The sequence below is a fragment of the Corvus kubaryi genome, unplaced genomic scaffold, assembly GCF_017639235.1.
Source record: "Corvus kubaryi isolate FWS band 111438036 unplaced genomic scaffold, C.kubaryi_AGA036_p1.0 37265, whole genome shotgun sequence".
NCBI classification, from domain to species: domain Eukaryota; kingdom Metazoa; phylum Chordata; class Aves; order Passeriformes; family Corvidae; genus Corvus; species Corvus kubaryi.
The window spans coordinates 1,876,090-1,891,981 of NW_024581080.1; the positions used below are offsets into that span (position 1 = coordinate 1,876,090).

Consider the following 15,892-nt stretch of genomic DNA (forward strand, 5'->3'; position numbering starts at 1 on the left):
CCCCCTCCCTTTCTCCGGCCTCCCCCAAACCAGATCCACCCCCCCAAACCAGGCATATTCCCCTCCCCTTCCTCGGGGCTCCCCCAGCTTGGGGACCCCCCCCCAAACCTCCCTCGCCGCCCCTTTCTCGTGGCCCCCCCTCCGTGCCGAGCCCCCCCCGCGCCCCCCGCGCAGGCAGGGGGCGCCCTCGCCGCCCCCTCACCCTTGACGATGCGCTCGGTGGTCGGCAGCTTGTTGTGGCCGCGCCCGGACATGGTGGCGGCGGCGGCGGCGGCGGCACCGGCACCGCTCCCCGCCGTGCCCCGCTCCGCTCCCCTCACCCGGAGCGGGGGCCGCGCGGGTGCTCCCGGCGGACCCGCTGGGCTGCCCCGGCGGCGGCTCCGCGGCGCTGCGCTACCCCCGTCCCGCCCCCGCCGCCGCCGCCACACCGCCCTCCGCCCTCTGCCCCCCCCCCTCCCGCCCAGCGCCTGCGCCGCGCCCGCCCCCCCCCCCCCGCCCACTGGGGGGGGGAGGGGGGGGTGCTAAACCAAGGGGGGGGCAACATGGCGGCGGCGCCGTGAGGGGGGAGCGCGGGGATGGCGGGGGGTGTTTGAGCGGCCCTTGGGCACAGCTCCGCTGCTGAGGGAGGAGAGTGCTGGGATCCCACACTGCGCTGGGAGGGACTGTAAGGATCAGCCAGTGCCACCCCCTGCCGTGCCCAGGGACACCTTCCGCTGTCCCAGGCTGCTCCAAGCTGGCCTTGGGCACTTCCAGGGGCAGCCACAGCTCCTCTGGGAATTCCATCCCAGCCCTTCACCACCTTCACAGGGAAGGATTCCCTCCCAATATCACATCCAGCCCTGCCCTCTGGCAGTGGGAAGCCATTCCCTGTGTCCTGTCCCTCCAGCCCTTGTCCCCAGTCCCTCTGCAGCTCTCCTGGAGCCCCTTTAGGCCCTGCAAGGGGCTCGGAGCTCTCACTGGAATTTCCCTTCTCCAGCTGAACTTTCCCAGCTCTCCCAGCCTGGCTTCAAAGCCGATACTCCTTAGACATAAAATTTCTGAGGGAAGAGAAAAACAGATGATGGTCTGTTCCCACCACTGTAAGATGAAGGAAGACAGGTTTAGATGGGGTATTGGGAAGGAATTCCTCCCTGTGAGGCTGGTGAGGGGTTGGGATGGAATTCCCAGAGAAGCTGTGGCTGCTCCATCCCTGGAAGTGCCCAAGGCCAGGTTGGACGGGCCTTGGAGCAGCCTGGGCAGTGGAAGGTGTCCCTGCCCCTGGCAGGGGTTGGCACTGGATGAGCTTCAACCAACCCAAACCATTCCAGGAATTCCATGACCCCATCCAGCATCCTTTGCTGAGGTAACTCAGGTTTCAGGCATTCACCAAAACACAAGGATTTTGCAGCAAAGGAGAGCCCACTCAAAGCCCCCCCTGGAAGTGCGGATGAGTGGGAGCAAGTCCGATGCTCACTGTGACCTTCCTTGCTTAATAAGACATTAATATTTTTATAAAACACTCCAGAATGTCAAGATTTGGTTTCTTTAGCTGCAACAGGGTTTCTAAAAATTGCGTTTGCTGCTCAGAGCTGGCAGCTGGGGCGGAATGGTGTAGAAAAAGGGGGAAAAAAGGGAAGCAGAAAAGCAAAGTTTGGGGTTTTTTTCCCTAGTGGAAGGTGGGAAAACAAGGATGCAAACACTGCCAGGAGCCCGGCTTGTGTGAGCTGGAGAGAAATCCAAAATCCCGCATCTCCCAGATAAACCACGGCTTGGAAATACATTTCAGATAAACTAAAAAAAAAAAAAAAAATATATATATATATATATATATATATATATAAAATTAAGGAAGGGTTTTTTGAGCCGCAAAGGCCGTGCCATGCGGGCAGGCCGGGGGTTGTCAGTGCCACCTTCCGTCAGCCGCGCCGCACTGCATAGCCACGGAAATCCAGCTGGAAAACCGGGATTGCATCACCCAGCCCCGCTCCCACCCCTCCATCCCCCAGCAGCAGGGAGGGTTTCACTGCCGGAGCACAACTGCGGACCCTCCGTCGTTACAGAATATATTTTATTTATGGAATTTTACAAATATCTGTACAATTCACGTGACATGTTAAGTTAACGCTCTTTTGTTTCGGCGTGTTCTCTCCTACAACACCTGAGTTATAATTGAAATACTGAGATGGAACTTGAGCTTCCAACCGGACGCGGGGGAAAGAGACGCGGATGAAAATCCGTAAGGAGCTCGATTGGGGTGGGTTCCCCTCCTCATCCTCCCCATCCCTCTCCCGCTGGCAGGTGCCAGCCTGCCCAGCCAGGAACAGGAGCTCTCCTTGGTGGCAGGAGAGCCTCGCTTCCCACCCCCCACATCCCAAATCTCCGGGTTGCAGATTTCTCAGGAAATGGGGATGAACTCAAAACGAGAAGACGACGGACTGGTGATTCCCACAGTGAATCCTGCCGGCTCCGAGGAAGCCAAGCCCTGCTCCTGCCACTTCCCAGCTCTTGGGGACCTCCCAGGCAAAGTCCACGGGGCACAAACCCCCTGATTGCCCCCGTCCTCCCCCACGGAGGCTTTTCCAGCCGGGATGCAGCCCTAGACCCTGTGCCTCGCCAGCCACGTGGTGTTTTCCAAGTGCTTCCTTGAGAGAGAGGAGAGGGCACCTGTGCCAGTCAAAGGACTCAGATTTTCCACATCGAGTCAGTCAGCCGGGGCTGCAGCTCTCTCAAGCAAGGAAAAAGTGTTTCCAATGCCACTTTCGTCCTGGAATCAGCAGCACAGGGAATGACTGCAAGGTGCTGAATGATTGCCCAAGCCAGGACAGGCCACAGGGCTCTGTCCCAGAGGGAAAAGTGACTTACGGTGACATTCCACAAGAGACACCACACAGGACAAAGCGGAGGCTATCTCTCCTTTAGGGAATCACCCAAGGACCATGTGGCACCTCTGAGTGAAGGGTGATCCCAAAAAGGCTCCTTGCTCCTCCACAAGTCAATATTTAGGTTTTGGGGTGGAGGACAAAGCCAAGAGCCGGGGAGTGCCAAGGGGACAAATGCCCAGCCTAGAAAAGCCACTGAGAGCCCAGGTGACGATCCGTGAGGATCCTGGCAGTGCCAGAGGCCAGGGGCTCGGTGACAGCTGTTGGGAGCTTAGGAAGAACATCCCCCAGCTGGGAACTACGGGAATTCAGGGATTACAGCGATCCCACCAGGGTACAACACTGCCAGGGGTGCCGAGCCTGTGCCAGGGGCTGAGGTCCCTCTGTCCTGCGACAGGCAGGAAAAATACCGGGCACAGCCTTGGCTTTGCCTTCCTCAGGGGGATAAGGGAAGGTGTGGGAGCCTCAGCTCCAGCACGGTGCCACCGTGGGCCACCACCCTGTCACACCCCACGCACCTGCACAGGTGGGGAGTGAAGGAAGACTCTTCCCAAACACTTCCCAAAGCACCTGCACCTCTCCTCCATCCCAATTCAGCGCCAAACAATGAGGGATTCCCCTGAATCCACACAGCCACAAGCTCACACCAGGTATGGGATGAGGGGTCTGGGGGCAACAGGGGTGCGAGGGAACCTCAAGCAACACAGGTGGGGTGGGCAACCTTATCAATATGATAATAAGTAATTCACCTAGTGAATCTGGGAACGCCAGCCTGGAGGCAGAGCTGGGGAGTGCCTGGAACACCCTTCTCTGGCTACTCCCTCAGGCTGGGAACATGCAACCTAAAGAGGTTCACAGTCCGAGTTTTGCTTTTAAAAACACCCCCCACCCCACCCTGAACCTCAGTGCTGTTTAAAAACCGGTGGCTGTTCCTGGGTGTCACCGTGAGCTTGGACACAGCCTGAGGAAAAAATCCCTGGGCTGGAGCCCACAGCCAGGCAGGGCTCTGCTTCATCCCCTTCTCACCAGCCCTCACAGAGGAGGAGTTGGGATTTGCCCCCAGTTCCAGCAGCACGGACTGAAGGGGGGTCAGGACATCCTGGCAGGCTTCTCCCAGCAGCCCAAGTGTCACTCCAACCCTGTTTGGTGTCCTCTGCTCTGAGCACTGACACCCAAAATGTGCTTTAAAACCCCTGCCCTCTTCACCTCGCTCTTCCCAGGGCGTTGTCCGGGCTGAAACAGAGCAAAAGCAGTTGGATGATGGTGACATCATGAGCCTCCTCATCCTCAGAGAGCACAGTTCTGAGGGCTGGCTGGTGGGGAACTCTCTGAGAAGGGTCTGTCCCCATCACACACCCCCAAAGGGGTCAGGACAGCGTCATGTCCCCTGGGAATGCTCCGAGCACAATGAGAGGAGCAGCACGGCTGGAGCAGCTTCTGTCTCCCCACTCCATCCTTCCTGGGAGAGGCGAGGAGAGAAGGGATATGACACTGGAAAAAAGTCAGGTCAGTCCTATGGGAAGGGGAATTCCACTCCCTTCAGCCTTAAACCAGAATAAAATCCATGGAATAGCTTTCAAAGCAATGTCTCTCCTGTAGTGTGACGTCAGTGCCCGCACAGGTACCGTCATATGTTTGCAGCGGGAAAAGCAAAGAAAAAAAACCAAAAAAAGAAAAAACCCTTTCCCCCCCCAAAAAAACATGGAAAAATTGGATCAGGGCTGCGGCTTGGGCTGGTCCTACCCTATCTGGATCTGCCCTGAGTACATGGTGAGCAGCACCATGATGGTGAAGCCCGTGAGCAGCCCCGCGTTCTGGATGGCGAAGGTGATCAGGGCGCTGCCGTTCTGCTCGTCCTCCCGGCTCACCTCGTTCATCTCGGGGAACTGAGGGGGGAAAAATTGGGATGGCAGGGCTCAGTGACAGCTCCATCCTTCCCTGGCAAACATCCACCACCCTCTCATCCCGGGAATTTCAGCCAGGCAAAGCAAAGCAGAGATATCTGCGTGTGCTGAGGGGACAGAGCAAACCCCGCCGTGCCTGCCTCGCCTGCAGGCTGAGGGTAAGCAGAGCTTTTCCTAGGAAAAAATCCCAGGATTTTGGGCTCAGGATTTGGGGCTTAGGATTTACCATATCAGCCAGTGCTATGTACAGGAACATCCCTCCAGCCAGAGCGAAGATCCAGTTGGCAGAGAAGTGGCTGCCGGCCACGATGCCGAAGGCCAGGCCCACGTAGCAGCAGCAGGCGGAGATGAAGTTGAAGAACAGCGCCTGGCGAATGGTCATCCCGGCGTTCAGCAGGATCACAAAGTCCCCTGTGGGAGAACAGGGTGGGAGGATGAGGAGAGAAGGGCTGACAGCAGCATCGGGACAGCAGCGGCTTGGACTCGAGGTCATAGGATCCCGGAGTATCCCGAGTTGGGAGAGAGGCGCAAGGATCAGAGGCCAACCCCTGGACTGCAGAGGACACCCCAAAAATCACAGCGTGTGCCAGCTCAAGAATGGGCTCCCTGTGCCTGCTGGCACTGGGCACTGACCTCTCCACTGCCCTGAAATTCAGACATTCACACCCAAACCCGCCTCTCCTTCACTGACCTCTCCACTACTCCTAAATTCAGACATTCACACCCAAACCCGCCTCCCCCCTCCACTGCCCCTAAATTTGGACATTCACACCCAAACTTGCCTCCTACCCACTGACCACAGCACTGTCCCTAAATCCACACATTCACACCCAAACCCACCTCTTCTCCACTGACCACTCCACTGCCCCTAAATCCCGACATTCCCACCCAAACCCGCCTCCCCCCTCCCAAACCAACGAGGTGTTGAGGGTTTTTTTTTTGTCTTCAGATGCCTCCATCTAAATTTAAATCTCAGACATCATATTACCTCGTTATTTTTAGAGCGGCGATTACTCAGTGCAGTTTACAGCCCTCCCTTCCCCCCCCCCTCAGCAGCATCACTGTTTATTCCACCCCAAATTTTCCTTTCTGCATGGAAAAAGGACAGACTCTAGAGCGAGCAGGACCAGGGGCAGATCCAAGGAGTCCCATACCCAGCTCGTGTGGGAATTCCTCGCAGAGTATGGCCACGGAGGTGCTGATCCCTTGGAAGACAGACACGGTGAAGGAAGCGCCGATGGCCAGGCCGTCAATGAAGTTGTGGAGGCCGTCGCTGAGGGTGATCATCCAGGCCAGCGTCCCGATGTCCGAATACCTCACCTCCTTCAGCCAGTAGCACGCGCTCTGCGAGGCCTGCAGGTCCTGCCACAGCACCCCAACACGGGGGTCAGCACCCAAATGGGGTCACTGATCCCTCGTCCAGTCGGGAAAACCACCCCACCACTCATCAAACCCACACAGCGGAGCCGTTTGTTCCCACCACGCACAGAGGATTTGGGATGCAAAACCATTGACGGGTGGGATTTTGCCACAATCCCATGGGATGAGGCACTCACCTGGACAGAGAGGGAGCCCACCACGGCCTTCTCATCCCCGGAGGGGGGCTTGCATTCCAGGTCGCTGGTGATGTGTGGGATCATGTGGTCCAGGTCCCCATTCTGCAGCTTCTCTGTGACCCCCTCGTCCCGGTCCTTCTTGGAGGGCAGAGCCTCGGGGCCATAGTGGCTGTGCCCGTGGTGGTGCTGTGGGATCAGGGGGTTCATGTCAGCCATCCTGGTATTCCTGCTGTCAGCCATCAGCCATCCCGATACCCCTGCTGTTTCCCAGCTCTCCATCCCGATATCCTGCTGTTTCCCACCTCTCTATCCCGATATCCCTGCTGTTTCCCACCTCTCCATCCCGATATCCCTGCTGTTTCCCACCTCTCCATCCCGATATCCCTGCTGTTTCCCACCTCTCCATCCCGATATCCCTGCTGTTTCCTACCCCTCCATCCCGATATCCCCGCTGTTTCCCACCCCTCCATCCCGATACCCCTGCTGTTTCCCAGCTCTCCATCCCGATACCCCTGCTGTTTCCACCTCTCCATCCCGATATCCCTGCTGTTTCCCACCCCTCCATCCTGATATCCCTGCTGTCTCCCACCCCGCTGTCCCCTGCTCAGCCTCACCTGGTCCTTCTGCTTCAGGAGCATCTTCAGGATCTTCTCCGTGAAGAAGAAGAGGTAGAAGCCCCCGAACACCACAGCAGATTTGGAAACATAATAATCTTCCTGAGGGTTGAATCCAAATGCCTGCAGGCAGGAGGGGACACCAGAGAGGATGAGGAGCAGGCCCTGGCAGTGTCCTTCATCTGCCTTGGCTCCTGGGGTGACACTGGAGAGGTGACACAGCTCTGAGCTCTCTCTGAGGAGCAGCTGCTTTGGGGACAAGCTCAGGAAACGCCTCTGTGCACCTTTAATCTCCCTCATTCCCTCCTCCAAGCTGGCTGCACCCTAAGGTGTTGGATCCAGCATCTGCACTGGGGCAGGGATGGCAGAACCAGGCTCTGCTCTGCACGGGGGACCTGCCTCCAGGGCTGGAAAAAGCCAGAAAAGGCAATAAAACAACGATTCTCTGCTTGAAGCAGACCGGGGATCTCTCTGGAGTGATTCCCTTCCAAACTGCAGCTCCGAGGGGCTCCCAGCCCTCCATACCTCGCTCCAGCCTTCCCCTTCTCCAGCCAGCGAGCGCCCAGAGAGAGAGAGAGAGAAACAGCCCCCGAGAGAGAGAAAAGCACAGACCCGCCGGGCCTCTCCCTACCTCGGGAATGAGCTGGAAGAGGGCGTTGGAGTAGAGAGTTCCAATCGCCAGAGCTATGAAGTAGAGGAGCAGCCGCTTGTAAAAGGTCTTCTTCATGAAGGGCACCACGCTGGCTCCCACCAGCGAGCACAGGGAGATGACGGAGACGCAGAGGAAACCGTAACCCCAGACTGGGACAGCCAAACCCACCCCGGGAGACAGGAGACGGGAAGGGACGAGATCAACGTGGGGATGGGCAGGGAAGGAATCCACAGCGACAGGAGGGAGAGAGGAGGGAGGGAGAGAGGGGAGAGAAGAGGACATTCATTAGTGATTGTTGTTCATCTGGCGCGGCCTCCGAAAGGGCGAACCCAGCGCTGAGCGGCTTTGGGAATGGCTCTTTGGGAAAATTCGGGAAACTCAGCTCTCCCAGCTGGGTTTTGGCAGCCAGGCCGTGTCCCAGCCAGCCCCCAGCTCTGCTCCGTGGGCCATTCCCAAGCCACAGAGCGTCCGGGTTCCCTCGAGCACCTCGTACGCTCCATCCCTGTCCCGCAGCCGGTCCCTGCTGGGATGCTCCGGGTGCCGGCGGGGTTGGAGTGCACCTTGGGCATTTCAATTCCCGGCAGATCAGGAATTAGAGGCGCTTGGTTTCTATGTCCAGCAAATAAAAGTTGCAGTTCTGGAGCTGAAAAGGAGCCTGGATAAACATCCCATTGCCAGCACAGATACGGCGTTCACTGCCCCGCAGCAAAACAGGCAATGCTGGGGGGGAAAACCCACTGGAATTTTAAGTCTGGATATGCAGCTGAAATCCAGTTCATCCTCTGAGGAGCCACCCGGACCATGATCCAAAGGTGCCCAATCCAGGTGGACTTGTTCAGCTCCAGGACTGCACAATTACAACACAATTAATTTGCAATATTTCTGTCGGTCCCATCAGAGCACCAGGAAACCTCATGGAAGCCGGAACCCTTGTGGGAACATCGGGCTGGGAAATCAGGTAGGGGGGAAAAAAGAGGCAATTAAAGGATTTGTAAAAATTGGCTGATTCCAGAGGAAGCCGGTGCTTCTCTGGGCTGTTCTCCGTGTTTTTATATGGATATTTGATCATATTTTCATGGATATTTCACATTTCTTTCCCTCTGGCTCATGCCAGTAGCGCTGCCACAAGTGTGGCTGAGCACATCCCTCCAAGGGACACACAGAGCAGGAGCAAACAGCTTTTCCCAGCACATTCCCACTCCTCAGACGTGGCAGGGATGGAGAACACCGCGGGTTTCCTGGTGCTTGGAAGGGTGAGAAAAGCCCTGCGGAGCCCCTTGAGCCAAGCCCTGAGCCTCGGGTGACGAGGGGTCGGATCGATTCGGCGGGGTGGAGGCAGAGAGGGCGCCCGGGGAGCTGCCCCCGGAGACGGGAGAGAGGCAGGGACGTTCTACCGCACCTCTGGGATGAGCTGGAAGAGCGCGTTAGAGAGCAGCGTGCCGATGGAGAGCGCGATGAAAAACAGGAGCACCCGGCTGAAAAAGGCCTTCTGGGAACACGGAACGATGAGGACTCCGAGCAGGGAGGCCACGTTAATCATGGACACACTGAGAAAACCAAAGCCCCACACTGCGGAACGAGAAGAAACGAGGGCCAGACATTACCGAGGCTCTCGGAGAGCCCGGATCCGGGCAGGTGGGAAAGGCTGGCTCCGGATGCTCCAGCTGCGACAAAACCGTCATGTTTGGTGCAAGGAAGGTGGGAATGAAGCCACCGGGTTCCTTGGAAAAGGTTTTCCCAAGCCAGCCCCGACGTGGGAGAAGCTGAGTTGTGCTCAGGGCAGCTGATCCAAGACCTTGGGCATGGTCGGGAGCAGGACAGACGGGAGCTGGTTGAGCACCCGCCGGTGGCTGGAGGCCAGCGGGTCCCTCCAGGGGCTGGGTCACCCCCTCCCACCCACGGGAACCCAGAGCAGAGTCCCCTCCTCATCCAGCTATCCCGGAGGCACAGAGGTTATCCCGGCAAAACCACACCACGGCACGATACACAGCGAGGAGAACTTGGTCAGGATTCCCAGCTGCTGGAGGCAGGGAATTCCCAGGAGTGGGAACTGGCTGTCCCACAGGTCCCTGGGTGCCTCGTGTTCCCGAGCTCCGTGCCCAGGCCCAGGCAGTGCCCCTCCCCCAGCACCCCACTTACCTTCAGCTGAGCTGGGCCTGCTCTCCTCCGTCTGCTCATTCTCCTCATTTTCCAGGTTTTCGGAGGCGCACGCCCCCGACTCCAGCTGCTGCAGGATGGTGGGGCAGAACTCCTTGAACTCGCTGTGCCCCACAGGGGAGCCCTCGCTCAGGTTGTGGATGGCGAAAAGCTCCACGGAGCTGAAGCACTGGGGAAGGGACAGGAACGTGCCTTGAGATTCCCACAGCTCCGCAGGGGAGATTTCGGGAGTCCGCAGGGAGGTTTTGGAGATCCACAGGGAGGTTTTGGGGATCTCCTCCTTACCCGGGAGAGGTTCAGGCGCTGCTGAGGTGTTTGGGAGATGTTGGCGTGTCCCACTCCCACATCCAGGTGGTTCAGCAGGGCCTTGAGCTGCTTCAGATTCAAGGTCTGGCTCTCTCCGTAGCGCTGGAGCAGATCCTGCAGGAAGGAGGCTGCGGAGACTCCAGGGTTGTCCCTGCCCGCCCGGACCTGCAGGCAGGGGAGGAGGCAGAGCAGCAGGAGCAGGCAGCAGCTCCGGGGGCCCGCGCTGGGGATCATGGTGCCTCTGGGATGCTGGGATAAAACCACACTGCTGTTGGCTTTGGCATTCCCAGCGCTCCAACCACCGCTCCTCCGCCCCACCGACGGATTTATCCTCAGGGAATGGGGAGCAGCGCTGGGAACACCCAGATCCCGAAGGGGAATCAGCATCTTTCCATGCAAGACCACCCCCTTCCCCTCCACCCTGAGCCACCCCACGCCCCTCACTCACCGTGAGGGGCTGCCAGGACACAGCTCCCGGGGGCTCTCCAGCTCCACAGCACCTCAGGACCCTGGGAAGAGCAGGATTTTTCGGGAAGCAGGCAGGGCTCTGCCAGTGCCAGCCCCAAACCCAGCTCTCTGCGGGGTGAGGAGTCACGCTCCAGCCCTTGGCCACGCGTGGGTCCCCTCGGTGCCGCCGGGGCTGGGATACAAACACCTCCAGGACCTCAATGCCAGCGCTCGGAGGAACACGGGAGCCCTGGGGACAGAGGTGGCCTGTTCATTAGGTTATAATTTAACCAGGATAATTACCATGCACCGAGTGCTTCCCCGCTCGAACTGTAGGTGCCTTTATAGTGTTTGCCCAGAATCAATCCTTGCCCTCTCTGCTCCTTTCATACGCGCCGGGAATTGATAAAAGAGGGGTGGCACAGCCCCGGGGAGCAAGGAAGGGGCTCAGGGAGAGGGGGGGATGCCAGGCACGACCTGCACGTCCACCTTGGGAGGCACCCAAGAGCCTGGAGCTCGGGCCGCCTTCCTGGAAAAGCTTCCCTGAAAGGTGGATGGCAAATGTGGGATTCACAAGGAGAAAATAAAAGTTTGCTGCCTCCATCAGCGCAGCAACCATCCCGATCCCAGCGTGGGCTCCAAGCACACCTCCTGATTCCCCTGGCTCCCCTTCCTGGGGGCTGCTGGTGCTCCCGACCCAGCCCCAGGACACCCCGCAGTGCCTGGCCCGTGCTGACAGCTCGCAGGCTCCGGTCTCCTCCAAAAACCAGCCCAGGACATTTTTGAAGCCCAGCCAAGCAATTGTTCCAAAAATAACCTGGGGCCAGGATTTCCAGGCCAAGGGGCTGCCGGGGAACCACAGGACCCCGCTCCTCATCCAGGACCCCATTCCCCCTGAAGGCTCCCACATTCCCACAGGTTTTACCAGCTTACCACCACCTTGTGAGCTTTGTTCTCCAGGAGGTTTAAGCCTCCTCCTGCCAGGGCTTAGCTCAGATGCTTTGACTTAACCCCTCTCCTCCCAAAACGAGGGAGGGAGCTCATCCGGAGCAGTGCTGGGAACACCCTGCTGGATGGGGGGACCTGAGGGACCTCTGCCTCTTCAGCATCCCCCAGCCAACCCAGACCCTTCCTCTGCCTCCCTATCCCAATCCACCCTTCCAGGTGGGTCTTGCTGGGCGACATGGGACATCCAGGTGGCCAGTGACTCCCACAGGTGCTGGCACACAGCCCACCGTGCCAAAGGTTTGTCCCGGCTGGCCGCACGTCCCGCTGGCTGCCCTTCCCTGCCCGTGCCAGGTGAGTGCTCCCCATATCCCTGATCCAACCGGGAGCCGTCCTGCTCCCTGCACACCGATGGTCCGGCCCGTGCCAAGGCACGCAGCTCTCTCCGCTGCCAAAACCCCTCGCGGGGGTTTCTCCCAAAGCCAGGCTGAGCCGGATACACCCAGGGTGGAAAACCGGACCTCAACTTTCCCCCTGCTGCCAAGGGAAAGGCAGGAAGAGCTGAGCAGGCAGAGCCGGGCAGAGCTGCGCTGGCTCGCTCCGTTTTAGGGCAAAACGAGGTGGAGGAGCCGCCCCTGCGGGAGAGAAGGGTCCAAAGAAGCTCATCCCGGTGGGCTCCCACCCTCTGGAAGCCCAGGGCAAGGCAGGAGGGTGCCGAGCACACCCAGCCCAGCATCCCGGGACAAATGGGATACGACAAACACCAAAGAGCACCGACCCTCACCATCCCCACCGCCAGCTGTGACCCCCCCGGAGCCCCCCGGCCTCCTGCCCGCTACCTTCAAGGGCGTCCTTCCACCGGGATCCGCTCTCGGAGCCCGGAGCCAGCGCCTGACCTACTTTATCGCTCCTCGGGATGGGGCACGGGGACAAAACCGCTGCCACGGCAAGGGACGGATGCCCGCGAGAGGGATGTGCCCGGGAGCGATGCCCGGCAGCCACGACAGCACAACGCAGCTCCCGAGGCCAGGCAAACCCTTCCCATCTCCCTGGGGTTCACTTCCCAGAGATCATCGATCCCGGCCGCAATCCACACCCCCCACCCCCCCCGCTCCAAGCGGGAAGGTGACGCCGGGAATAAGAACCGCTGGCACAGCCGAGCATGACCCCGGCGACGTCAGCCCCGCGCCAGACGCTTCCCGAAATCCCGCGCAGGGACAGCTCGCTGGCGCAAAGCTGGAGGCGAGGGGGGCAGTGGGGGCCCCCAAATTCTCCCTCCCTCCCCCGGACCCATCCCGCTCCTGCCGGGGCGGTCGGAGCCGGCGGGGCCGAGCTCCTTCCGGAGCAAACGCCGCTCCACGTGTCCTGCGGCAAGGAGGGTGTCCAGGGGCTGCCCGGGGCACGGAGGTTTTCCGTGCCCTGCGGCTCCGTCCCGGGGCCGGCAGCGGACACGCTCCGCGTCACGGACACCCTCGGCCTCCCCTGGAGCCTCCGGACAGTGTCCTGTCCCTGCCTTCCCCGTGATCCCAGCCCGCAGGCCCTGGGGCGGGCAGATGGGCGGCGAAACCGGGAGATTCCCCGGGCATCCCGCCCCCACACGGACCCCCCAGTCCTGCCCAGTGCCCCCTGTACAGGAGCTGCTGCTGCCCCCCAGTCCCTGCCCCATCCCGCCCCACTCCCCATCCCACCGCCGCTGCCTGGTCCCAGAGCTTGCACTGCTGGTGCCAGACCCCATAACTGGGTCCCGCACCCCAAAACTGAGTCCTGCACTCCATAACAGGGTCCTGCACCTCAGACCCCACCTCTGCCTGCACCTTCACCTGCCCCAGACCCCACGGGCTGTCCCAAAACGAGCCCCCATGGCTGCCCCCACACCCTAGGACCGGTCTCAAACCCTAAACAGCCGCTCCCTGCATCCTTCCCTGTATCCTACATCCTTCCCTGCATCCCCCATCCCCATCCGGGGCTCGGGGCCGGCCCCAGCCCGCTCCCGCCGCTCCGCTGCCTCCCTCCCCGCAGCAGCCCGCCCCGCAGCCTCCTGCCCGCCGTATCGCAGAGCTGCCCTGCCCATCCCGGTCCACCCCGGTCCATCCCGGTCCCTCCCGGTCCCACCTCAGCTCCCGCTCCCGCCGCCGCTCGCTCGGGGCCGCGCCGGGCGCACGCGCGGCCGCGGGCACGGGGAGCGCTCCCATTGGCTGCCACCGCCGCAGGCCACGCCCCCTCCGCGCCAGGCCACGCCCCCTCCGCCGTGCGGCGCCGGGACCCCCGAAAAATCCCACCCGGGACCCCCAAACTGCCCCAAAACACCCGCCCCGGGGAGCACCGGGACCCCCAAGCCCCCTCTCGGAATCCCCCCCCCGTCCCCCCCCCCCCCCCCCAGGCACCGGGACCCCCACTCTCCCCGGGACCCCCCAAAAGGCACCCGGGGGTATTGGGACCCCATGGAACCCACTGAACACCCACGCTGGGGGCACCAAGACCCCGAGGACACCTCCAAGCGACCCTCTCAGAGGCACGGGGACCCCCTGGGACCCCCCAAACACCCAGCCCAGAGCCACGGGGACCCCCCAACACCCCCCCGGCGGCACCACACGCACCTCCCCAAACACCCTTTGGGGGCACAGGGCACCCCAAGGACCCTCCAAACACCCCTTGGGAGCACTGCTCACCCCTCAACCCCTTCCCAAGGGGTCACAGCACCAAATATCCCCTTGGGGGCACCTCAGGGACCCCCCTGGAAATGCCCGCGGGGGTTCAGGGGGGGACTAATCCTGGCAGGCAGATCCACCCTGGCTCCTCTCCCTGTGCCAAGGAGGACGACAAGGACAAGGCAGAGTTGGGATACAAAAAGCTGCTGGAGGGGGTCAGGAAGAGTGAGGGGACCCCTCCCCAGCACCCCCAGGGCCAAGCTTTGCTCCCAAATCCCATCCCAGGCTGGGCCACGGCTGCCAAAGTCCGGCGGGATTGGCAAATGAACGAGGATAAATGATTAACCCGGGGCACAGGGTGACAGCGTGGGTGGCACCACTGCTGTGACCCCCCCCTCGGTGTCCCTGCTCCATCCTGGGATCCCCTGGGAATGAGGGGCACCCTCCCCCCCCCCCCCCCCCCCCCCCCAAAATCCATGAGGGAGCAGCTGCCAGCAACGATTTTATTGGAATGAACCAAAAAACTGCTTACAGCAAGAGAAAAATCAGGGAAATCCAACTTCTCCTGCCCAAGGCAAAAAAAAGCACCTGAAATAGGTGGAAATTCAAACCTTTCCCTGGGGTAATGACCTGAATCCACAAAGAATTCTCCTTGGAAAACCAGTGACTCCTCAAGGACGGGAGAACCGGCCAAGCTGGAGCTGGTTTGTTCAACAGCAGCTTGAAAAAGCCCAGGAAAAAAACCCTTTAAACCTGCATGGAAATGCAAGAAACTGGGGGGGAAAAAAACCCCAAAATCTTTGGGATTTACATCCAGCACCTGCACAGGGATGAGCTGTGGGAGCAGCAGCACCTTTGGGGCTCATGAACTCAACCCCCTCTCCTGGGAGGGCTGGAAACCAGCGGGATATTCCTTTGGGTTCATCCCCACGGAGAGAATTCCCAAAAAACCCCCCAGGGCCTGGGATGCTGCTGCAATCCCGAGCACCCTCTAAACCAACAAACAAGGAACAAATGAACACCAAAACCAGGGAATTGAGGAAGATCCCCGCTGGCAGGGGGGCCAAACAGCGGCAGGTGGGGAGCGGAACTCCGGGCTGCAATCCCGATTTTCCGGGTGCAATCCCGGATTTCCCGGTGCCATCCCGGTTTTGCAGGTCCTGGCAGGTTAAAGGAAGAAGAGCTGCTCGCTGAGGTGGGCGCTGGGCTCGTGGTGCAGGACCTGGCCCACCAGGAATGCCAGCTTGTGGGCGTACTTGCAGGGAGCCGGGACACGGACGGTGCCCGGCCAGTTCCAGTACAGGTGACACAGCTTGAAGGTCAGCCTGGAAGGGACAGCGAGAAAATCGGGCTGAGGGATTCCCGGGAATGGGGCTGGATCCGGGCTCACATCCCTCCCACAACCTGCTCGCAGCCGTGTTTCTTCCAGAGGTTGGGAACCCGCCTCGTCCACGTCCTCCCAGTTCACCCAGTACACCCAGCAGGCTCAGCCCGGTGCCTGCATGGGGACCTGCGCCCCCCCAAACTGCTCCAGGGGTTGATTTACCCAAAAACCCCAAATTTGGGGGGTCCCATGTGGGTCCTCATCCTATAAGGCTGCTCTTCTTTCTGTGGGATATTGGGGGGGGGGGCTCTGGGATTCCTGCCCTTTTCTCTGGAAGATTCTGGGGGGGGGCTGCAGGGTCTCAGGGACTCTGGGACCCCCAACCCTTCCCCTGGATGATTTTGAGGGTCTCTCCCCTTTCCCAGGGAGGATTTTGGGGGGCTGCAGGACATTGAGGAACTCTGGGACCCCTGCCCTTCCC

General features: G+C 60.4%; 3 protein-coding genes across 7 annotated transcripts in view; all 3 read right to left on the reverse strand.

The window, feature by feature from the left end:
- The window catches only part of PPP3CC (protein phosphatase 3 catalytic subunit gamma), a 34,194-nt gene extending 33,838 nt beyond the window's left edge, over nucleotides 1-356 (reverse strand). The window contains exon 1 of one of the 4 annotated variants that reach the window (XM_042024820.1): nucleotides 203-355. In XM_042024820.1, the coding sequence (XP_041880754.1) occupies nucleotides 203-254 (52 nt within the window). In that variant the 5' untranslated portion in view covers nucleotides 255-355. Of the gene's footprint in view, nucleotides 1-202 lie in introns of all 4 variants that reach the window. The other 3 variants (XM_042024821.1, XM_042024822.1, XM_042024823.1) reach the window with 3 other exon arrangements.
- Nucleotides 357-2,030: 1,674 nt separating this feature from the next.
- SLC39A14 (solute carrier family 39 member 14) lies at nucleotides 2,031-13,027 on the reverse strand. 2 transcript variants are annotated; one of them, XM_042024835.1, is made up of 10 exons: nucleotides 12,279-13,027; nucleotides 10,496-10,556; nucleotides 10,027-10,296; nucleotides 9,724-9,910; nucleotides 8,984-9,153; nucleotides 6,933-7,055; nucleotides 6,319-6,504; nucleotides 5,917-6,124; nucleotides 4,989-5,173; nucleotides 2,031-4,744 (listed from the first exon to the last, which is right to left on the reverse strand). In XM_042024835.1, the coding sequence occupies exons 3-10, from the start codon at nucleotides 10,279-10,281 to the stop codon at nucleotides 4,598-4,600; spliced, it is 1,461 nt and encodes a 486-aa protein (XP_041880769.1). In that variant the 5' UTR covers nucleotides 10,282-10,296; nucleotides 10,496-10,556; nucleotides 12,279-13,027; the 3' UTR covers nucleotides 2,031-4,597. The 2 variants fall into 2 exon arrangements, with proteins under 2 accessions (XP_041880769.1, XP_041880768.1); XM_042024834.1 differs by lacking the exon at nucleotides 8,984-9,153 and adding an exon at nucleotides 7,564-7,733 and having other exon boundaries at nucleotides 12,279-13,025.
- A 1,549-nt stretch (nucleotides 13,028-14,576) lies between these two features.
- Nucleotides 14,577-15,892, reverse strand: part of PIWIL2 (piwi like RNA-mediated gene silencing 2) — a 9,459-nt gene continuing 8,143 nt past the window's right edge. Inside the window, 1 exon segment of the mRNA XM_042024837.1 lies at nucleotides 14,577-15,412. Coding sequence (XP_041880771.1) covers nucleotides 15,256-15,412 — 157 coding nt within the window. The 3' untranslated portion in view covers nucleotides 14,577-15,255.